The sequence below is a fragment of the Mesoplodon mirus genome, assembly GCF_964341445.2.
Source record: "Mesoplodon mirus genome assembly, chromosome: 3".
Lineage (NCBI taxonomy): Eukaryota > Metazoa > Chordata > Mammalia > Artiodactyla > Ziphiidae > Mesoplodon > Mesoplodon mirus.
The window spans coordinates 6,375,457-6,399,759 of NC_138978.1; the positions used below are offsets into that span (position 1 = coordinate 6,375,457).

The window sequence follows — 24,303 nt, forward strand, 5'->3', positions numbered from 1 at the left end:
AAGTGAACAAGAAAATGTTCGTATCCAGCTCTAGCTTCTCGCCCCCAAAAGCTATACAAAGACAATGAGCTGTGATGAGTAGAAAAGTTGACTTCACTAAAACAGAAGTGAATTTTGAAATGTCTCAAATCCAAATTAACTGAAATAAGGGAGATCTAGATTGTCACTTTGCAGCTGAAGTATAAATATCTATGTTGAAAAAAGATGGTCACAGTGTTATTTGACCAGGTTATTTAAATAATGGAAAACCCATAGATGTTCAATAGTATGAGAACAGGTAAATTATGGGACATCCATATGATGGTGTATACAGGGTGCTCATTACCAATGTCTGCAAAACGTTCAATGACATGGTACTAGGTTCAAAACAGAAGAAGATGAACGAAGAGAGGAATGCGTGATGATTTGTACATTATGTATAAACAATATTTTAATTATAACCTTAAAACATACACATATACCTATACAGGTGCACAAAGATGTATATTCAAGGAAAAACACAAATATAGGTTATAGAATATTATAACAGTTTGCTTCTTTAATTTTTGAATTTGTCAAGTTATTTTCTGGTAAGCACGTGTTTTTTTCTTCATTAGAAAGACTGAAAGTTATTTTCTAACACAGCCAGAAGAAAATATGTTGTATGTGAAGCAATGTACGATGAAATCATAGAAGTTAAGAGCACAAGGTTTCGAGTCAAACAGGGTTGGGATTTCCTGTTTACTAACCTTAGGCAGCTATTTAATATAATATCGATTTTCCTTTTCCTCATTTATAAAATAAAGACAATACCAACTTCAATGAGCTTTTATGGGAATTAAAAATTGAACAATCTAGGACAGAGTGAGCATTCACTTCCTGGTGGTAGTAGTTGTGATCGCATAGGTCTTGAACAGATGATGTTACAAATTTGATTCCTTGAGGTGGCGCTAAGGAATATCAACAGATAAACCTACTAAAAATACAGCTTAAGATGTCAAAACCCATCCATGTGTGGGAGAGAGCAGAGTCTGAGGTAGGAAATTGGAAGTAAAGATATTAAGGACAATGCCATGAGGTTTTCTACTGTTAAAGGTGAGAATTACAAATAAGGGAAAAGGGAAAAAAACTTGCAGGAACCTTGTATTATTGGATTAGAGCTGGAAAATTTGGTATGAACTCATGGATACACATACACACAGATATGGAAGTAGATGTAAAAGTGTGCACTACCTCCCTTCCCCTCAGCCCCCAAGCTCTGTTCCTGCAGAAGGCCTGAGAACAGTGATACAAAGTAATGAGCACACTGAGCACCAGATCTGGGTTCCTAAGAATCATTCTCCAAAATTTGGCACCATCTGACCTCAAAATGGTAGTAACAGATTATAAACAACTGGATAAAACAGGCAGCCATTAGTCCACCCTGCCATAGATACATGAATAATTCGAAGTTTGATGAGGAAGAAGGCATCTACAGGGTCTCAAAGCAACCGCCTACAGAATGGTCATTAAGGGACGTGTGGACATGGGTCGGGGTGGGACGATGAACTGGGAGACTGGGAGCGGCGTGTGTGCACGACCAGGTGTAAAACGGACAGCTGGTGGGAACCTGCCGTATAGCACGGGGAGCTCAGCTCGGTGCTCTGTGGTGACCCAGATGGGGTATATATACCTACATGTATATATATAGCTTATTCACTCTGTTGTACAGCAGAGACTAACACAGCATTGTAAAGCAACTATAACCCAATTTTTAAAAAAAATTATAAAAGGAAAAAGAGAAATTGTACAATTGCAAAGCCTGGCAGACGCCACCCTATTCCATGTATCACAGTGAACATTACGAGCAGTAGGACAAACTAGAATTGTGTAGCACCTAACAGATGTAGGAAAAAGAACACATGACTTTTGTACTGTACCTGTCAAAGATATACGATATAAATGCAATGATAAGGAAACATCATAAATGCAAACTGAGGGACAGTCTACAAAATAATTAGCCTATATAATATTCTGAAGTACCAATGTCATGAAGTGAAGGAAAGACTGAGAAACTTCTTCAGATTGAAGGAGACTCAACACACATATGACAACCAAATACATAACGCTGAACTGGATTCCTTTTGCTATAGCCTTTTGTTATAAAAGTGGGGTCTGAGAATTCCAGGACAATAATATTTACTTGGTAATTTCCTGATTTTGAAGGCTATATTGTGGTTATGCAAGAAAAATGCCCTTGTTCACAGGAAACACACAAAGTATTAGAGTGTGATATAGCCTCATGGTGACAACTTATTTTCAAATGGTTCAGTTAAGCAAAGATCTTCTAGTGTACTTGCAACTGTTCTGTATGGTCAAGACTGTTTCAAAACAAAGTAAAAAAAGATGAATCATACAAGTAAAACAGCACAGTGCCAGGTGCACAGTGCTCACTAACTACAGCTATTATTAGTAACATTATTGTCACTGTCATGGGGGAGATTATATATATAAATTCTTGCAAGTGCCTCAGTTTACCTTTACTTCTAAATATAAGGATAATAATACTTAAGCCTGAATATTGCTTTAAAAAAAAAAAAACCTGCTTCCTGGAAGAAGAAAAGCGGAGAGGGCACAGGTGAATGCAGGTGATCAGGGACATTCTCTGCTAGGTAAGATAGAAGATCAGATCTGAGCCCTCAACTTGTTTTCCACCTGATTAAACAAGAGAAGGCTCATGCTCAAGAAGCAAAGAACCAAGAATATAATCAGATTTTTCATGCTGCAGACCAAGCCTCTGATGAGACCACTGACGCTTATATAAAACTAGTATTAGAGCATGGGATTGCTCCGTGACCACCTATACACAAAATACTACATTTTATTTTATTTTTTTGGCCACTCTGGGTCGTTGCTGCATGCAGGCTTCAGTAGTTACTCTTCATTGGGAGTTACTCTTCATTGCAGTGTGCAGGCTTCTTATTGCAGTGGCTTCTCTTGTTGTGGAGCACAGGCTCTAGGCACGCAGGCTTCAGTAGTTGTGGCTCGCGGGCTCAGTAGTTGTGGCCCACGGGCTTAGCTGCTCCGCAGCATGTGGGATCTTCCCGGACCAGGGCTCGAGCCCGTGTCCCCCTGCCTTGGCAGGCGGATTCTTAACCACTGCGCCCATTAGGGACCCAAGGAACTCTTATTTAGCAAGGGGAAACAAAGGGACTAGTTCCTGGTAAAATTCACTTTTAATAATTTAAAAATAAAGGCACCTCCTCTCAAATAGCCACTCTGCAAACTTGTTCTTACTGGGACTCCATTCACTATTACCTCCTTCCCCTCCTAACTCACTGGCCTGAGGCAGAAAGGTAAGGAGAACTTTTCTAAGAAATGAAAGGTATAGACTCAGAAAAGGTCAAAGCACAATAAAAAAGGCACTGGCTAATAGGTCGAACCTGCGGAGGTGGAGGGATGGGAAGATGAGGGAAAGGACAACCAAAAACTCAATAAACCCTCCACGCTACAAAGAGGACAGGCTTGTTTGCTATAAAAAGCCCAAACCTCTTTCTCAATACAATTTTTTTTTCAATTTTGGTTCTCAAATTTTCAGTAAAATATTCTGACAGTAGAAATGTATTATTTCCCATCAACACTACACACGTATTTATTTTAATTGTTGAGTCAGTTTCCTCATGGTCAATGAAGAAATATACTCCACATTTTTAGCAACTGTATATATTCAAAGAATTTTATAATTAATATTCCAAGCAGAGGCAAGAATCCCCAGTGCTCAGACTTCCACATGTCAGCAAAATCAACCAGATGGTTAATGATCTACCTGGTAGAATCAAGACATCTTGGGAAGTAGTTCGTGTTTTGCTTTTGGATTTAACATTTTACGGAGTTGAAAAAACAAACAAACAAAAAAAGATACTTCTCAATCTCTTCTTCAAAAGAAAATTTATAATTATTTTTGCAATTCCCAAAAAGCAACAAAAAAACATGACAGTTTACAAAAGCTACCCTGTTTTTGTTTTCCCCATTTTTAGTAAAGAGGAAAACACAGTCCAGGAAGTACAACCTTTACCCATGGACACAAAGATGAAGTGGGAGCACAGAATCAGAACCCAGGCTGTCTGGGTCCAAAAGGGGAGATCTTTCCACACTGTTGGTCTTAACAAAAGGATCAAGCAGTCAGATTAAATGGCCATGAGGTACTAGACAAATAAAAAAGCAACAAGGAGAATAAAAGGATGGATGTAACCGGTCTCTATGCCCAGCTCTTTTTATAAGCTAGAACCAACCTACTTTATTTATTTATTTATTGTTTTGAACCAACCTACTTTAGTTCAACCAAGGATGCTGGTGTTTTGGTCAAGTTCATGTATAAGGACTACTGGCTTTATGTACTAAGACCTCTGAGCTGAAATTTATTGACTTTATTTAAAGTTTCTCACTAGATTTTGGATCATACCCTTCAAAGAAAATGAGAACATGATGACATTATGTTCAGAGTATGCTGACTGCAGAAGTAAATTTGGAGTGAATCTTATTTATTGAGCAACAGTGAACACTCCCTGAGTGCAGAAACGTCAAAACAAATTCCAAAAGCAAAGCCCAATTACCAAAGGTTCAAGCCCTCTCTCACCTGCCAGCCCCTCTGGCCTGAATTCTACCTGAAGCTAGAAACATCTGCCCCCACATTTTTTGCCCAAGTTTTGTTCCTTAAATGTCATGGGTAGCAGGAACACAGCGTCACAACCCCTAAGCTAAGATCCTTAGGACCAGAAGATTTTCAGAATTCAGAAATTTTTGGATTTAGAAGGTACTACAGGGAATATACCAGGTAATGCCACAGCAGTGTCTGAGCAATAATCCCTATTCTATCACATCGGTACCTTTGTAGTAAAAGCTGTGCAAATCCACACAAAGTGAACTGAATAAAGAATATAAAAAGTCTCACATCAGTTCAGGTCAAGTTTGACCTCAGGGTCAAATGAATTTCAGCACCCAACTTAGCATAAAAATTTTTTGATCCTCAGAGCTATCAGATTTCAGAATTGAAAATAAGAGATTATGAACCTGTATTATTGTGGATGCTTTACTTATAGTAATGATCAGTACTCTGAGTAGAAGAAAACAACTAATGAAATATAAATTTATACCTAATAACACCGAAGTAATTCTATGCCGACTACAAGGAATCCACCCTCTCCAAATTTTAAAGGCAATGGACCGAAGAGTTCATAAAGTCTGTTCCTCACTAGCACACGAGGTAACACCATCAAAACCCAAAAGTTCTGGACAACCAGGTCCCTGATAAGGCACGATATTCAGAAGGATAATAAACAAGTAGGTGGGGGGGGTAGCCAGATATTGGGGTTTTAAAAGGATCCGTGATAAATGTGAGAGGAAAAAAAACCCCAATCATTCAGTGCCAGCTAAGATGCTAAAAAAAATTATGGAAAATTACATAAGTCAACTTTTAACTACTATCAGAAAATTTGCTATGAGAAATAACTCCATCTTAAACTTCAGTTTTAATTGCTCACTTAGAGTTCACACGTTATTTAAGGGGAGGGGGACCGTCATCAAAGTCTGGAGTCACAGAATCACCATTCTTTAACTTCCAGTGGTCTTACTGATCAACGTGCCATCTCACGGGATTATGAGAACGGTCTGACATTCCTCCCCAGGTGACTCAGGGCACAAGAGTCAGCACACAGCACCACACAGCCACAGTTACATGCTAGTCCCACTCATCCAAAATGAGGGAGCCCAGCTCATCACACTGCCCCATCCCTCACAGACCTGAAACAAAGACAGAAACAGAGGTAAGCTCTGCAAGGGCAGGCACCCCAAGCACTCGAAGGACTGGGCTGTGCATAAGCCAGGTGGAGAAAACACAAACAGTTTTCTGTACTCTGTTAAAGCACATACACAGTTTTGATCATTTGGGCAGCTATGGGAAGTGTGCACCAAACCCCGAACTTCAGAGGTAGAAAGTAGTGCTCATGGTGAAGCCAGTGAGCTTGGGCCACACCAGCTTTATCACTGCAAATTTTCACGCTCACTTTGTGAGAAGTTTGAGACCTGCCACAAACTTATCACTAATAGTAGACATTCAAATATTTGTTCACTTCAATTCATCCAACAACCCCCAAGCACTTCCACTATGCCAAGCACAAGCTGGACACGGAAAACAGAGCCACAGAAATGAACAAATGGGACTAAGGTCAAAGCACTAAAGAAGTGCTTCAGGATGCAGATCCTGTGAACACGCTGCTACAGGCATGTCTCTGTGTTGCTTTTTCAGGTGAGATAAATAATAATATATTCCTCTATCGCATGCCTAACCCACAGTTTAAAACAAAACTGATGGGAAGTATCACTCCGAATGACTACCAGTAACATATAATAAAAAATGAGACAAGAACCTTTGTGAGTCTCCAGCTTACACAGGTAAGTTACATATCACTTTAAATGAACATTCAGCAAAAACAGGTGTATAACCAAAACTAGTGAAAAGTAAATCTGCTTGGCTATTATGAGCCCAAGAGCTAAACATTTAAAACTCAAAAGCTATTTGGTCAATTCCCTGAAACAATCCAACTGGTGCAATATGACAGCCATCTATCAAATAGTTAAATAAATATGGCATCACTGAAATAACAGACAACTGTGTATCCAGACAGAAATCCAACTCTGGGTGTCCAACACTTCACTTGGGCAACAGGAAGACATGACCAGGCAGTTAATAAATGCATATGTAATATAAAGATTTCACAATATAAGATGCTTTTGAAATATTACCATTGATCAGCTTCTTTGCCATTGGAATAGGGCATACTTTTGAAAATGAAAACAAAAGCTCAAATTCACTGTTTTTTAAAGAAAAAAAGGCAAGCAAAAAAGGTGAGCATAGTTGTTGTCTAGTATATATATGGAGAGAGACACATATATATGTCCCAACAGCGCTTTATGCAGCCTCTTACAACCACAATAAAGAATATGTTGCCTTTTATTGACCCTAGTTTGACGGTCTGAACAGCAACATTCTAAATTTTACATATAATTAATTTCTCAGCATCCTCCATGAAGAGGTTTTCACTCAAGCGGTACCCATCTGGCAATTATACTTAATGTACTTCTTTCTACTAACTTCCTTGAGCCAAGCATCTTTTCTTTCTTTCTCAGTCCTTATAGTTTTAGATTATGTCCTGACTGTCCTGAGCACAGACTACTTGATCGCCTAATAACCTTCTCTGTTTTTTCAAAGCCTTAATAAAACAGTCACATGATTGATACAAGATAAATATGAACACATATACTCTTACAGAAGTTCTTCCATGGGCTGAGTTAAAACTACAGCCTATCAGAGACATAAACAAAGAATTCTTTCTGTTAAATTATTTTGACTCTATTGCTTTTCATTTAAAAAATAATAATTCTACCTGTGATATAGATCTTAACAAGAGAGTTGAGAACTGGATGTGTCCATCTCATACCAGCAGCCTTACTAGAGATATTTCAGTGAGTGTTCCTGGGGTTTTATTAAGTGAACAAATTACTAATCAATGAACTCTCCAGAATGTCCTAGGTGTTTTCAATAAGGTATGGAAGGCTTGACTGAATGGGCATGAGGGTACAATTCATAATAAGTTCAAAACACACACCAACTGAACACCTGTCTTTATCTTGCCCTCTCCAAACCCAAATTGTCTTACTTTTCCTTTTCCTAACAACAACAAAAAAAAGAGCAAATAGTAAGCTGCTAAAGACATTAAGTACAACTCCTCCCAAAGAGGTTTACTACAGGACTTTGTGTCTTTTTTTCATCTTATCAGTATATGCCCAGAAGTGTACACAGACGCGCGCACGCACACACACACACTCACACGTGAGAAAAGCCAACGTTCTCACGGAGTGGGACCCAGTGACTCACTTACCTCGTCTCAGGGTTGTAGCCTAATATGTAGAAAAATGAATCCACTCGGGCTTTAAACTCTCTAGCAGCAAATATGTCAGAAAAATGGGAGATGTTACACTTCCCTCTGGAAATAAACGAACAAAAAAATGTTAGTAATGTCCTCAACAGCTTTGCAAACCATACTGCTACTAGAAAAGCAGAGGTGGGGGAAGATATAACTAAATTCACAGTATTCTAAGAACATGTAGTATATGGCTACAAACTCTTTAATTATATGTTCAGAAAAATGGGAGTTCCCTGCCCCAAAATAAGAAAATGTCCAATATTATACTTTTTTTGTTTCATGACTGCTTTAACCTACAACTTTACAACTTAACTGCTTTTATCTCAGCCTTTTAGTCTTAGAATAAAATTAATTAAACCACAAAGACAAATTGAGGGCAGGATTGTGATGAAAGGATATTAAACTAGAAATTACGGGGAAAAGTTTAAACCACAGTTACATTACTTTACAAAAAAAAAATCCATCTAAAGTCTCTGTAGATCATCAAAGCAAAATGGGTCTTTTCTTCCTGCTACCTTACGAAAAGGAGAATGTGTAACTGTTAAATATTTTTCTTCTCCCTGAGTGTGGAAGAAATAAACTGTCTTGGAAATTAAAACCTAGAGAAATTTTAATTTTAAATATATAGATGGGTTCTAATATACAAACACACACTTCCCAAATTTTCAGGTAACATTAACTAAGTTGGAAAACGCTTTCCCATGGAAATACTAGAGCAGTAAGGTTTCCAGGTTCATCTACTAAACAAAAGTTAAACCACAATATAGCTGAAAACTCTACGGTACTACACAACTCCTTAAGCAGCATTTCCACGCACCAAATATAAATGTCATTTACATTATACCATGCAGTAGGACCCACCACCCCACTACACACACCTACATACATACAGGAGTACTGAGAGAAATTCCAGGGTTCCAAAGAAGGCAGGGAGGTTTTCAGAATTTCAACTCCCTCAGCAGTTACAGGAAGCAACTTAAACATCAACTGGAAGCCAAAGGCTATGATTAGAGTAGATGGAATTGGAGGATCGAAGGCACATCAACAGAACCTGCAAGATGCTTCCAGGGATGTGACCTCCCACTGCGTGAGCAGGCATTCCATTCCCAGAAGGACTCCATGAGTTGGCACGTCAACAACACACACATGTGCTAGTCGCCAAGGTGTTAGTGAAAGAAACTGAGGGATATCAACAGGGGGATGGACATTCATTCACTTCCTACCAAATTAAAAAGCAATTAAAAATCCACCTTTCCCACAGGGCTTAAGTAATCTGTGACCAAAGCCTCAGTACTGGGCAGAAGATAAGATGAGCTGAGACAATCTCTGTTTTAAAAATTAAACAAAAATACTACTGATTTCTTTAAGTTCCTTTGGATACTACTGATTAGAAGATAATGTAGGGTTCTTGAGCACTTAAAATATGGCTGGTATAAGTGAAGAGAAATGAATTTTAAATTTTATTTAATCTCAATTAATGTATATTTAAATAGCCACATGTAGCTAGTGGCTACCATCTCAAACAGCACAGATTTATATAACATTTCCATCATCGTGGCAAGTTCTGTTGGAAGCACTGACTTGTAGGTAACAAGATACAATTAAAGGAAAAAATGGACTAGGTATCAACTCTCCAGGCCCAGGACCTATCCTTCTAGTATTTAACTGGAACTAAAATGAGCTTCTGGAAAAGGATAGGCAGGTAAGACAACTTTTTAGATGAACAACGCACTCGCTCTGCAACTAATCACCCATCTATCAGAACTGATTCATCCCTGAAGCCTAGAAGAAATAGGTAAGTCCCTTTATCAGTTAACCAGAGATAAGTACATCTATTATACCTATCTCATAAAAATATTAAGAAGATCAAATGAGAAGTCTATGAAACTTTGTACACTGTTCCGTGCTATGCAAAATAAATTATTGCATCATTGTCCATTACTAAAGGAAAGCGATTCTTTTACCATTCTTGGTTATTACTCAAATTTAAGTTTATCCTTAAACTTGAATAATTAATTAATTAAACATATAGAAACTCCTCTAACCCACAATTCTAAGCACAAGCATTGGAAATCAGTTATGTTTAAGACAAGGTTTCCCAGTCTCAGCACTACGGCATTTTAGACAGCAATCCTTTGTTGTTGGCAGCTATCCTGTATTTAGCAGCATCCCTGGCCTCTACCGCATAGCACCCACACACATCATTGTGACCATCAAAAACACTGCCAAAATGTTCCCAGGGAAGGGCAACACAGCTGGTTTAGGGAAAATCCAAAGCAGTAGGAAGAGAAGGCTATCATATGATAAATGACTCTGAAGCTGTAATAAACGGGATTTTATCTACCACTGTGTCCTCTATTTGCTTCCCGTTTGATTATATAAAGGGTATTGATCTTTGTATGTTACTTTTATATCCTGCTACTCAACAAAATTTTTTAGCATTTGACAGAGCTTAATCACTGATTCTCTGAGGTCTTCCCAATATGCTAACTTTATCTGCAAATACACAGAGTTTCACTTTTTCTTTACCCTTTCTTAAGCCTCTAAGTTGTACCTCTAATACAATGAAAATGTGGAAAGTAGTGGAAATAGAGGACATCCTCACCTTCTTCCTGACTTTAGTGGAAAAGCCTTCCAGGTGTTCCCATTAAATAGCTTTAGAATAACCGCATCATAATCATCGCTTTGGAGACAGGTTTCTTCCTTAGACTTATTACCATGGTATTAGATGTTAACAGAGTCTTGAACAGTAAACCTACCTTGCCTGCCTGGAATAAGTCCCAGTTGGCCATAATGTATTTTTTAATAAAATACATGAATTTCTTAAAGCATTTGATTAATTAGATCTAATGTTTTTCCTCATTAATTTCTGCTTTTATCATTATTATTTCCTTCACTGTGCTTTTGTTGCTGTTCATAACAGCTTTATTCATACTAGCCTAGATACAAGCCAAATGTCCATCAACAAAGCAATGGGTAAACAAAGTATTGGATAATTTACAATGAGATTACTACACAACAACATATAGAAAAGAACTACTGATACATAGCCCATCATGAAAAATCTCAAAAATTAAATGTTGAGTAAAAGAAGCCAGACACACAAAAAACTACATACTGTATGATTCCATTTATATGAAGTTCTAGAACAGCAAAAAGGAATTTATGGTAGGAGAAATCAGAAGAGTGGTTGTTTCTGGGTGGGAAGCTTAGAGAGAACAGGAGCTGAAGGGAACTTTCTGGGATGATGAGAATATCCCATGCCTTGTTTAGTGTCAAACAAATGTGCCAAAATTTATGAAAATGTAAACTTAAAATCTGAATTTTTCTGTATATTAAAAAAAAAAAAAAGCATTGGGAGAAAATAAAACAACAGTCACTAGCCTATAGCTGGGGACCTTGGAAGTGTCTGTCCCTGCCGGGTAAGGGGCCCGCAGCAGCAAAGCAGAGTGGAAGACAGGGTGGACAGGGGCCGGGAGGCTGGCCGAGGTTGGTGCTGATGGGCTGCCATCCATTCTGAAATATTTTTCATATCGCCTCCTGCTGAAGAGTAGTGCTTACATTGTAAAGTAAAAGTGTGTACACGTGCACCATTTTAAGCCCTCAATATTTTTTCTCCAGGGCTCTCTTTTCACCATGCTCTTGCTCAAAACAGTATATTATTTGACAGTCTTTGTGAAATGGAGGCAGAGAGACTGTTAAGAGAAAACTGCCATCATGCCCACCTGGCTGAAACAGCTGCTTTCCCAGCTTCCTCAGGTTCTGCATTCCCCATTATCTTCACTGTTAACAGAAATAAGGCTAAAGACAGGGAAGCACCATGTCTTAGGGTCCTTTTATTCAGCAGTAACAAGGGCTTCCTGGAAAAGACTTGTTCCAAGTAGTGCTTTGTTGTGACGCCCCCCGGTTACGCCCTGGGCAATGCACCATCTAGAGAGTCCTGTGCCTGGTGGGAGAAGGCCATCTGAAGGGGACGAAAAAGAGGAGAGAACCTCCTCAGGCAAGCAGAGAAATACAAATGGAAACTGTGGCCCAGAAATTCATTCCCTTAAACTGTATCCATACTGGAGCGAGTCTTCGTACATCCCCAGACATATGCAAACCTCACAGAAACTCGTGAAGAGGTACACAAGCTCACAAAGACTGCTTACAGTATCATGTTTGTTTACAGCTATTACTGTCACTCCCACCCGGAAATAAGGGGAAAAAAGATTTTGGGACAGAGTCAGCATCGTGTCTATTGTGAGCCATTTGATTAATGACAGGCATAGCATCTTTTCTTTTTTAAGTTTCTTTCCTATTTCTAGTTCTTCTGTTTCTCTTGCCCTCCTGTGGATTATCTGAGCATTTTTTTAGGATTTCATTTTGATTTATTTATAGTGTTCTGAGTGTCATCACTCCACATAGTTTTCTAGCGATTGCTCTAAGTATCACCATATACAACATTACTTCCAACAAAGCCCCTCTGCCTCTCCACTTTTTAAATTTAATTTTCTTAAATGTTTGAGGAAAATTCTTAAACACTCCTCAAAGACAAAAAGGTAAATACAAACAAATGGGAAAACACCCTCTATTCTTGGATAGGAAAACTCAACATGGCATTTCTCCAAACTTGATCTATAAATTCAAAGCAATCCTAATACAAACACCAGCTAGCTATTTTATGGAATAAGACAAGTTCTACTAATATTCATATGGAAAAATCAAGTAACTAAAAAGGGGGGGAGCTAGCCCTATCAGACATTAAAACGTACTATAAAGCCTCTATAATTAAGAGTGTAGTGCTAGCACATATGTAGACAATAGGAAACAGAATATCAAGTCCAGAATACATATGGAAAATAATATATGACAAAGGTGGCATCTCAAACCACCGAGGTAAAGACAGTAAATGGTACTGGGGCAGCTGGGTAGAATTTATCTTTAAAAAGTGGTGTAGGGCAAGGCTTTCTAACTATGACTCAAAGTCCTGAGGGGAATACTTGCAACAGGCATATTAAGAACTTTTAAAAACTGAGAGACAAAAAGACAACAACCCAACAGAAAAGACATGAACAGACAATTCACAAAAATATAGACAAAAATATGCTCAAACTCACTCACTGTTAGCAAAATAAAGTCAAACAACACTGAGACACTATTTCTCATCTACCAATCAGATGGACAAATTTTTTTAAAAAATAACACATTCTGCTGGGGAAACAGAAAGTCTCAGACATTGTTGGAGGAAATGCAAATTGGTATATGCGTTCAGAAGAGAAATCACATATACATAAACTTTTCAATTCAGCAACCCCTCTCCTATAAATCCACCCTGAAGATACACATCCAACAATAAGGAAATACATATGCACAAGGATATTGATTGCAGCATCATTTACAATTGAAACATCTTGGAAACAACCTACATGCATATACACAAGACAGCAGGTGAATAAACCACAGTACGCCCACAAAACAGAGTACTATACAGCTATGAAGGAGAATGAGCTCTATGAGTTAACACGGAGCAATTTCCAGAACATTACCGCTAAGTGAAAAAAGGCAAAGCACAAAAGACTATCTATAGTATGCTACCCCTCACATAAGAAAGAAGAAGTTATAAGAAAATAGACATGTATTTGCTCATTTGTGAAAAGAAAATGCAAGAAGGATAAATTAAGAAGTAAAAGGATCAGTCATCTATAGCAGGTAGGGGGGCTGAAGACTGTATCTTCTTACAGCTCTGACCCTGAGAGCCACAGCAATAGTTCACAAACCCTTCCTTACCCAGAAAATAAACACACAGTCCAAATCAACCAAGAGGAACCAAAAATAGAATGCAAAGTCTAACAAACGAATCCAGCTATATAACAAATGAATAACACAACCACACCTAAGGAGCTACGAAAAACAGAACTGACCTGACCAACTTTAGAAAACAGGCTCTTGCCTGTATACTATACGTTAAGACTAAAGACAAAAATGTAGTCAGTAAACGTGCTTCTCACAGGCACATGGGTTACAAATTCTGAAACTAAGTTATGTGTACCGTAGAATTGGATAAAAATAAGCAAATGAAAATATATTTTAAACAATAAGAACTGAGTTTTTCACTGCTGAATAAAGAAGTTACCAGTAAAGAAAAGGGGAGGGGTACAATGAATCTCGTGGTTCTGCTCTGGGCCACGTGAGGACACAGGGAGAAGCCAGCGGCCTGCACACCAGAAGGGGGCCCTCACCAGAACTCTGGCATCCTGGTCTCGGACTTCTAGCCTCCAGAACTCTGAGAAAGAAATTTCTGTTGTTTATAAGCCACCCAGGCTATGGTCTTTTGCTTCCAGCAGCTGTAACAAAGTAAGGCATCCGTGAAATTCAAATAGGGTCTTTAGTTCAATGGTATTGTTCTAATGCTATTTCCTGTTCCTGACAACTGTACTGAAGTTACATAAGATGCTCACTCAAATGAAGACTTGGAGATGGATACGTGGAAACTCGGTACTTACAACTTTTCTATGTGTCCAAAAGTAGCTCCGAACAAAAGAATTTTTAAAAGACTATGACGTATTCAAGGGCACAGAGAGCGTGTTACTCAGTTAGGTGTTCCCAGCACCTACATCCCAGCACCTACACGGCCCTTCCCCTATGATGAGCAGCTCAGTAATGTGTTAAATGATGAATGAATAAAGAAATAAGGGACTGACAAGTTATGGTGTCTAATGAAGTACTAAGCATGTATAGACAAAACGATAAAAATGCCATAGGTCAAAGTTATTTCACATATAAAAAGAACTGTAGACTAAAGCCAGGAAATGAATCTTAAGCTGCAAAACTAAGAGCTCTGAGACTTCATGAAACCTCTTAGGGAACTTGCAGAAACTAAAGGAACTTTGTAAGTTCTAAGAAATGGTTGGGGAATTGTACCAAGACATAATTAACCTGTTTCAATCACTACACATGTGTGACGCTAGCTGCCCATAACAAAGGAAGGAGATAAATTGATTTGGGATGGAAAAAGGGCAATTAGAAGCCCTAAAGACCTAGTTTAGGATTTCTTGGCCCTGGGTTTCTGGAAAATTCACTCTAGAACATACTCCTATTAATATGAATTCCTAGGTAAAATGATACCGTGTAACCTGTAACCTACCTTGGATATTTTTTTTTCCCAATAGGAAGCAGATAATTAGAAGGCTGGAAAATAGCCCTCAAGCCGATGAAAGAGTTAAGATCTCCTGTCTGCCCTCCACAGTCAGTACTTGAGAATTCACTGTTACAAGTGCACAGTAAACCCGAAAATGCTGTCCAGGTCACATGTTCAGAGTCCAATCACGAAGCAATCGCTCTTGATCCTTTGATCATCAATAAAGTATTATCCTTAGGGTAAAAATACTATCATAGCAAACAAATTGCAAGCTACAAACCGATTTGCTCATTCTCAGAGCATCTACAAATGGCTCCCTGAGCTGAACACTTCTCTCCATGCCTAAAGCGCCCTGAGTATCCAAACAATCCATCCTAGAGGCCACAGAGAAATAAAATAAATGGATGCTAAGTAACCGTACCACCAATAACTTAATACAGAATTATACTTAATTTCACTTTTCCTTTTCTTCCTTTTATGCTTTTAAGAAACCCATTCAGATTCATGAGCACTACTCATACTACGGAGTGTGAGATACTCTCTCTGCAAGAGGCTTTTTCATGCTCTGTACCTTACTGGATATAAAACCAGTTCTGGGTTCTGTCACTTCATCATGTGACTTTAAATAAATTTGTTAAAAAGGTGGCACAAAGGTTAACAAACTTGACCTTGGTCACAAAACTATGTGGTAAAGCCAGGATTCAAACTGAAGTCTTCCAATTTCAACCTGGAGCTTTTTCTTTTATACCAGTGTCAGCCAAAAATACTTAACCTGGGAACAAGGAGAACTCAAAAATACTCCACTCAAGACACTAACACAGTATTACTATATGGTTACTGATAAACGTAAGGAAGAAAAGAAAATAAACAGTTGCAGAAGCTTAGCTTGAAGGCAGGAATGAGGGACAGCCAAAGCAAGAATTCAAAAACGGCAGCAGACCGGTAATGCTGGACCCTCAACACGCTTATCTACAACCGTGAAGATCCCACCACCTCTCCTAGGAATAAATTTGGTTTGGGTAGGGAAATGCTACCATCTCAATTTACACAGAGAGGCTGCCGAGGAGTTCTGTTTTCCTTTTGATTCGTGATGGCTAAAGGACAAAGCTCTCTCTTCCTTTATAGCCCAACCCTAGCACCAGCTTGAAAGAGAAAGTTATACACCGGTCTCCTCCTGAGTGAATGGAATGGCAAGAGCCCCTCGGAGGGCTGTGAGCTGAAAGAATCCACACCACTGAGCACTTTGATCTTTGAGAAGAATGGCGCTGAGCACCAACACTATCTGTCTTTTTCTTTTTTTTTGTCCTCCATGTTTTTTTCAGTACATTCATTTGATCCTCTTTCATGTGCCTACGGCCTATTTTATTTGTCCTCTTTCAAAACTGAATTTATTTTTGGCAGTACGACTTTATATCTGTGGAGAAAGAAAAAAATCCTTTCTTGGTAAATGGTGAAGGAAAAAGTGGGAAGAAAAATGAAAGCCTAACCCCCACCCCCATACTTTAAAATTAAAGTAATCTAGCTTTAGTGAAGAGGAAAGGAATAAATAGAGATTCCTGGGGGCACTGCTATTCAACTCTGCTTTTATCAGAGATGATCGTACAGTGAGCACTCTTGAGAACCAGGCGAGATTACTAAGCAACAGCAAGAACCCCCCAGATGAGCCCCAGATGCCAGCAAACGTCAACACACCCATGAGGATTACTGAGTAGCTACTAGGCCAGATCACCAGTAACCATGTGGTCACATTCATCTGGTGTCTTTGAAAAAAACCCAACTGTCAAGTCACGCAAGAGATGCTCTATTTGAAGCCGACAAAGTCAAATTTAAGATGACAGCTTTATAAAATCACTGTATGACCACTCTAAAGAAAATACCACAGGAGAAAAAAACTAATCAGTAAGGGTTCTGGTCACATACACAGCGAAAGGAAGATAAGGAATCACCACTTTAGCACTCCAGCTCTTTGGTGGTCAGTGAAGAGACAGTAACCTGTACAGTTACAGAAGACACCTGACTGTAAACCTAGCAAAAGTAAATTCATCCAGGTCCAGCTAGAATTACCTGGGATAACCTGATCTAAAAATGCTAAAATAGTATAAAATGACTCTACAAACCTAAACAGTCTCTGATCAATATTCAAATACATTCACTTTAAGCAAATATATCAAAATCTGTTGAATGACCAGAGTTACATATCTCACATATTTACTTAACTTCAACTCTAAATTGCTTAAAAATCATTCACCTCAATCAATGAAATAAGATGGGGGGCGGGGGAGCATGCAAAGTGGATAAGAAATAACCTCAGGATCGAGTCAATTGTCTTAGCTAACAATTTAATGGTTCCACCAATCCATCCAACCTTCCATTAACTTGCTTTGTTGAGCATGCAAGTTTAAGATTGGAAAGCCACCGCCAAGAAGACATGAAAAGCTTGGAGGAATTTTGGAATAAGTTTATAAAACACTACAGGAATTCTCTAAATGTATCTGAAGTCCTGTAAGAAGCCAAATCTAACCACATACACGCCTTCCCTTACAGCGGGGCTTGGCAGACTACAGTCTGCAAGCCAAATCTGGCCCACCACCTGCTCTTGTACAGCCTGAGAACTAAGAATGGTTTTTCCATTTTTAAATGGCTAAAAAATAAATCAAAAGAAGAGTCATATCTCCTGACGTGTGGAAATTAAATGAAATTCAAATTTCAGTGTCCTCAAGTAAAGTTCTATTGGCGCACTGCCACCTCATTTATTTACATGTTGCTTGTGGCTTTTGTACTACAATGGCTGAGCTGAATAGTTGCAACAGAGACCATGAAAAATTATCTGGCCCAAAAAGTTTGCCAAAACCTGCCCTATATTAAAAGTTGCTACTAATTTGCCTTCAAATAACTGGCTTTAGCTATGTAGCTTTGCACAAGAGACTCCAGATGGTTTTACTGAATACCATCTGAGCAATATAATAGAGAAATTATTGTATCTCACTGTAGTTAAGCTAAAAGCCAGCAAATCCCTATGACTTTTTTTTCCCCCCCCGCTGCGTTGGGTCTATGTTTCTGCACACAGGCTTTCTCTAGTTGCGGCGAGCAGGGGCTACTCATCCTTGCAGTGCACGGGCTTCTCGTTGCGGTGGCTTCTCTTGTTGCGGAGCAGGGCTCTAAGGCATGCAGGCTTCAGAAGTTGTGGCACACGGGCTCAGTAGTTGTGGCTCGCGGGTTCTAGAGAACAGGCTCAGTAGTTGTGGTGCATGCACGGGCTTAGTTGCTGCATGGCATGTGGGATCTTCCGGGACCAGGGATCGAACCAGTGTCCCCTGCATTGGCAGGCGGATTCTTAACCACTGCGCCACCAGGGAAGTCCCCCTACGACTTTTTTTGAAACCAGGTTCTTTAACAGAGAAAGTGGTTCTTTCACCATTTTGTTATTTCCAGTGGGGGAAAAGGTATAAAAAAGAATCACTTGTCCTTACTTCCTTTACCACCTAAGAAGCCCCAAGTCTTCCCCTCGTAAACAAAATATACCAGAGTAAATAGGTATCTTTTTCTTGAAACGGACAGAAACTACCAGAGGGTGTGAAGCAGAGGCTCACGGTCACGTTTTGGCATTATCACCTAAGACATTAAGGCCAGCGGCAATGTTACCTCAGAATAAAATCTTCTGTATGTTTTCCCTACTCCCAAGCTTTTTAGTAGTAAACTCTTCATACACAGAGAAATTTAAAAGTATACAGGGCAATGAAAATTCCTATGAACTTTGCCTAGATTCTCCTACAATTACATGCCGCCATATTTGTTTCATTCATTTTTGTAAGTCTATCTTGGCAGTGACTGAATCTTCAGGAAATAATCTGTATAACACCCCACCCTAAATACTTTAGCAACGAATTTTCAAGGAAATAAAACACAAAACTCTAGAGAGGGTGTAAAATAAAAAAAGAAAAAAGAAAGAAAAAGAAAAAAGTGGTTTTTCCCTCTCACGCAGATTAGTGAAGACAGAGGCAACCTCTGACACCCCAACAATCCACGAAGCTAACACCGGAGTGTCAGCTCGCTGAGACCACAGGGGTAGTGTGATTGATATTACGATTACCAGACGAGATCTAGGCAGCTTAGACTCTCTACCTACAGTGGCCAATGACTTCTCCTTCACAGAAGGACTACACATCTCTGGCGCTTACCTAAGGGCAGCAGCGTGGTAAGTGTCAACGTAATCAGAAATGAAGAGCTCTCGGTTCTTGATAACTGGGTCTGTTATGACAAGTTCTCTTCCAGAGTCTGTCACACACACACACACACACACACATACACATACACAAAAAAAAAAAAAAAAAGTGAATTAGGAGGATATTATAATTGAGTTTCCAGAAAGGATTGGGAAAATTTCACAAAATTTTTCCTTCAGGTTCACTTCCCACTATAAAAAGCACAATAAATAACCAGGCCTGTCAGCAAACCAGAGAAGAGGAATAACATACAGCAGGAATAACAGGAGCAAGCGTCCTGTGGGATGTGTTTTTGCCCTTTATTAAGTCCCCACAGTTGGCTGAAATGTATTAAGCAGAAAATGAAAAAAGAAGGAAAAAGAAAACAACTACCACATTTTAGCAACTTGTAAACTACTAAAATTTTCAGTGATCCTGTGCATCTGGTATTTTATTGCTAAATATTCCAGGATGGAGTGAAATCACACTGTTTCAAGTTGAAAATAATAACCAAGTTATTATTTTTAATAAAGAATCATCATTTAACTGTTTTAACAGAAATTTAATAGCTTCAAAAAAGAAAAAACTGGTAAAACATAAAAGAACATTATTCTTCAAAACTGTTTTCACATTACTGCATTCATAGGCCTGACTTCTAATGTGAGCTTTATTAATTAAAACAAAACAAAAAAGAAAGAAAACTGTTTTTGACTACTGGTTTGTTGACTCAAAACCTGTCACCAAAGGCAGTGTGAAGGAGTGAGACAAGCACAGTCATCCGGGCCAGAGAGAGCTGGATCCCTGCCCCTGCCCCGGAGTCTCCACTCAGAAGATGAATAGCCTTGGCAACTCCTTTAGCATCTCTAAGCCTCGATTTCCTGATCTGGAAGTGGGGAGTGACAACCCCGAGCTCATATAATTAATGGGTAACAAATGTGAATCAACTAGAATGAGGCCTAGCACCTCAAAAAAAAAATCAATAAAAAGGAGCTATTAGACATCTGAACAAACGTAATATACACTTTATCTGAAGAAACATAATATACACTTTATGTACATATCTCATGTGTCAATAAAGTTATTGGGTAGAAACTGCAGTGCCAGAGGAAGAAAAAGTTAAAAGATGCTCTGAACTACCTTCCTATTTTTCTAAAAGTCAATACTCAAGCTAAATTTCGAAATATTCAGGAAAGCTTTGCTTTGAAAACTGAAGTTCACAACCCTGAAGTTCAACAATACACATTATTAAAAAGAAACAAAATACAATTCTATACGGTTTTCAGTGTCATTAGTTCAGCATTAGGTGAGAAAAAGGAATAAAAAGATGAAGCTACTTTTTATTTCCAAAGAAGATCTATCACTACTCCTAGTTTAAGGGAAAGATGATACTAGCACATGATCAGGTTGTTTCTCTTTTAAGGCAGAAATAGTGAAAGAACTCAGCAAAAAAAAAAAAAAAAGAACATTCCAGTAATGTCTTTATTGATAAAAGGCTTTTTCAGTGAAAAATTTTCATAGTGGTTATCTCCATTTAATGAATGTTTTTACAAAGAACTTTGCCCAAAGCTAAGAAAGTGTAAGAATCAAACCAGAAGGACATATTTACCATTTTCATTATGTCGATCCTGAACCAAATGCTGATACACAGAATCTGGAACTTCAGACTGACGGTAGTACCATTTGACGTTCATGAGTAGGTGGTCCCTCTTACTCTGAAAAGGAAAATCTAACAGCATTAGGAACAGGATTTCGGGTGCCCACAGGTGCATACCATACCCATGATCAAAAGCCCCTGGAAACAGGTGGACAGGCAGAGAAGGAGACACACAATTACTACCAGGACCACAAAAATACATTAGTCAATTATGAGGTCAATTTTCATTTTTTGAAAAATCCCAGCCACAACACCTCTCTGACTCTATCCCTCAAAGTTGCTTATTTCAGGAAACAACGGAAACCAAACTGAATCTATAAATCTCCCCAGTTTGATTAACTAATTCGTTCAATATTTTATTTTTTTATTTAGCATTAACTACTCAGTACACTACATGAATACATCCTTCTTCTACCTGAACCTTTAATTGTGTTGGTAAATATTTAGAAACTGTTTCAGCACACTGTCAAGGCCATTAAGGGCAGTGAGTTTTTCCTGCTACTTTACTGCCACTTATGCTCTATGGCAAACTAACACAGCAAACTATTGGTGGTGAGGAAGGTACTATGAGTCCATGGAGCAGGGACCCTGTCTCATTTATCTCTGAATTTCCCTAGAAGAGAACACCTTGGACTTAAATATTTATGAATAACAGAGTTCTATGATGGTCAGGGTCCCATAAATGTTTGTGAGACACTTAACCATCTTGTCCCTGAAAGTTAATTTTGTTCCTAGTTCATTCAAAGAATAAAGGATCAAATACTGCCTTTCCATTTGAAGGCTATGGGTTGGGGCTTGAGAGGACCATCTCTGTGTACCTGGTCATGAAGCATCTCAATGTGGCAGTGCACTAAGGCTTCCGGAGGCCTCAGAAAATACTTTCCGACCCAGCTGAGGGCCGTAAGGGACTTCCCCAAGGTGAGTGCAATACCACTCCTCTTAGCAGCTTCTACCTTCTCATCACAAGTCAGTGGGCCAGAAATGCATGAGAGCTAAAATTCGAGAAACGCCTCATGTTTATAAGGGAGACGGCCAAATCCTAAAGTATGTCAAAGGAGCCTTCTCTAATGAAGTAAGATGCTTGATGCTTACATGAGAGGTTGCACAAAGCCTTCACTAAAAGACCAGGAAGGCTCAAAAATATTTTTGCTAAAATATGTAAGCCATTCAAAGAACCAGAAAGAAAGCAACTGCCAAAGGTCTTGACTGAACTCAAATGTGAAGAAGTGCTATTCCAAAGTAAATACCATACACACTAAGATTCTTACTTTTGCAATTAACTGTGTCAAATATAGGGCATCATTACTGGTTTGAATAAAAGAGATTGCATACAACGAATAATCCTACAAAATGGGTACTTTTTAGTTTTTATCAATTGTGCACTTTTATATTCTACACCGTTTATACTGAGGGTGGGAAAAAGAGGACAAATCAGTACGCTGCATAAAAAGAATACACTTTATATATAGTATAGGAGTTTACAGACAGAGCAGTTATTTCCGGCAAGGGATTATGGAGGAAGGAACAGCTGACCTGGGAAAAAAGAGGAAATATTTCAATGAAATTTTTTCTAGGCAAAGGAGGAGACCTGAGAAATACACAAAGATAGAGAAAGTACAAGACATATATAAGACACATGCACGTGGTCCATCTGCATGCAGCAGAGGAGAACATTCTGCATGATGGTGAGGGGAACCTGAACCCTAGCTGGAGTTTGGCCTTTAGTGGCTTTTAACTCTCTGGAACAAATGGGGTCTTCTATCTGCACTGCTGACCAAAGCCACAGGCACTGAGGTGCAAAACCCCAGGCCGTGGGAGAGCATCTAGAGGGCTACAGTATCTTCCTGAGGCAGGATGATAAAAAGCAAGGCCAGGTAGAGCGCACTCAGCAGGGAAAGAAGGAGACACACCAGGGGAGGGGCGGGGCCTGTTTGGCAGTACTCAGGGATAAACCCGGTTAAGTGAATACACTGTCCAACACAGGGCTTCTCAACCTAAACTACTGACATTTGGTCCAGGTAAGTCTGTTGCGGGGGCCTACCCAGTGCACTGTTAGATGCGCAGCAGCAGCCCTGGCCTTCAACCACTAATTGCCAGCAACACTCCTCCCTCATTGTGACAACCAAAAATGTCTTCAAATACTGCCAAGTGTCCCCTTCGCGTACAAAACACTCCCAGTTGAAAACCAATGGTCTAATAGTTTCCTTTTTAAGGAAAGCTAAACCAGAATGGTAAGACTAACCTCTAATTCAAGCCCTACTGAGCTGGGCTGGTAAGTACAGGAAAGTGGGTCATGGTTCAAATCCCAACTCCATCACCTCCCCGTTACACGACTCTGAGCACATTCCTAAGATTCTCTGAGTCCACCCTTTTCTGTAAAACAGGATTATCCAAACCTACCTAAAAGGACTCATGAAAAAACTGGAAAGATGGAAAAGCATCTGTAACTGAGCAGGAACTCAAAAGACTATTATTGCTTTCTCTCTGGTAGTAGGTGACTCTAACCAGTGTTTCACGGAAAACTTCAAGAACTTTGCTGAGAATTGTAGGAGTGATATCCTCTCCAGAATATGGTTTCTTTCAGGAGATGATAGTGATGTCTAGTCACTGAGCTACTAATGGAGGCTTCCACGCTCACGGCACAAAGGAATTCAGATGTACTAACAGTCTTAGCAACAGTGTTCTCAACTGTATACCGTGATGTACTTCTGTAACACAGCTAAGAGGTATGAACACCAAAGGACCAGACAAAGGTGCTACGAAGAAAGAAAATTATAGGCCAGTACCTTTGATTCATATAGATGCAGAAATTCTCAACAAAATATTAGCCAACCAAATCCAACACATAAAGAAGATCATACACCAGGACCGAGCTGGATTCCTCCCAAGTTCACAAAGATGGCTCAACATACACAGATCAATCAGGGTGATACACCACATTAACAAAAGAAAAGAGGAAAACCATGTGATCATCTCAACAGATGCAGAAAAAGCGTAAGATGTATGAAACTGTGAAGGGCAACAGATAACCTTTAAAGGTACTATAATCACACAATGTCTATTTTTCAGAACCAAGCCAGTGATTCAGGTGATGTTTTGAGGTATAATACCTATGTTATCTTCTGACCCAGGCACACTTAATGATTCCACCCACACAAAATTACCACTCTAGTTTGTTTGTACGTAGATTTACTTCTCCTATTATCAGCCTTTACAAAGGGAGTTGAAAGCCTACTGGATTTCCTAATGCAATACTACCCAACAACCAGGGAGTGGCGGCATTGTGTTTAAAAAAAAAAAAAAGCCTCCAGATTCTGAATTCCACACATGGCAAAGGCAGGCCGGCTCAAGGTAAACAGAAGCTCTGAACGAATGTAAGTAGCTCTA

At 39.1% G+C, this 24,303-nt stretch overlaps 1 protein-coding gene across 6 annotated transcripts in view; it reads right to left on the reverse strand.

The window, feature by feature from the left end:
• RERE (arginine-glutamic acid dipeptide repeats) overlaps positions 1–24,303 on the reverse strand; it is a 432,591-nt gene that overhangs the window by 152,230 nt on the left and 256,058 nt on the right. For all 6 annotated transcript variants that reach the window (XM_082612291.1, XM_082612295.1, XM_082612298.1 and 3 more), the window contains 3 exons: positions 20,869–20,974; positions 19,239–19,335; positions 7,896–8,000 (listed from right to left, as the gene is read on the reverse strand). In XM_082612291.1, coding sequence (XP_082468417.1) covers positions 7,896–8,000; positions 19,239–19,335; positions 20,869–20,974 — 308 coding nt within the window. The remainder of the gene's footprint in view (positions 1–7,895; positions 8,001–19,238; positions 19,336–20,868; positions 20,975–24,303) is intronic.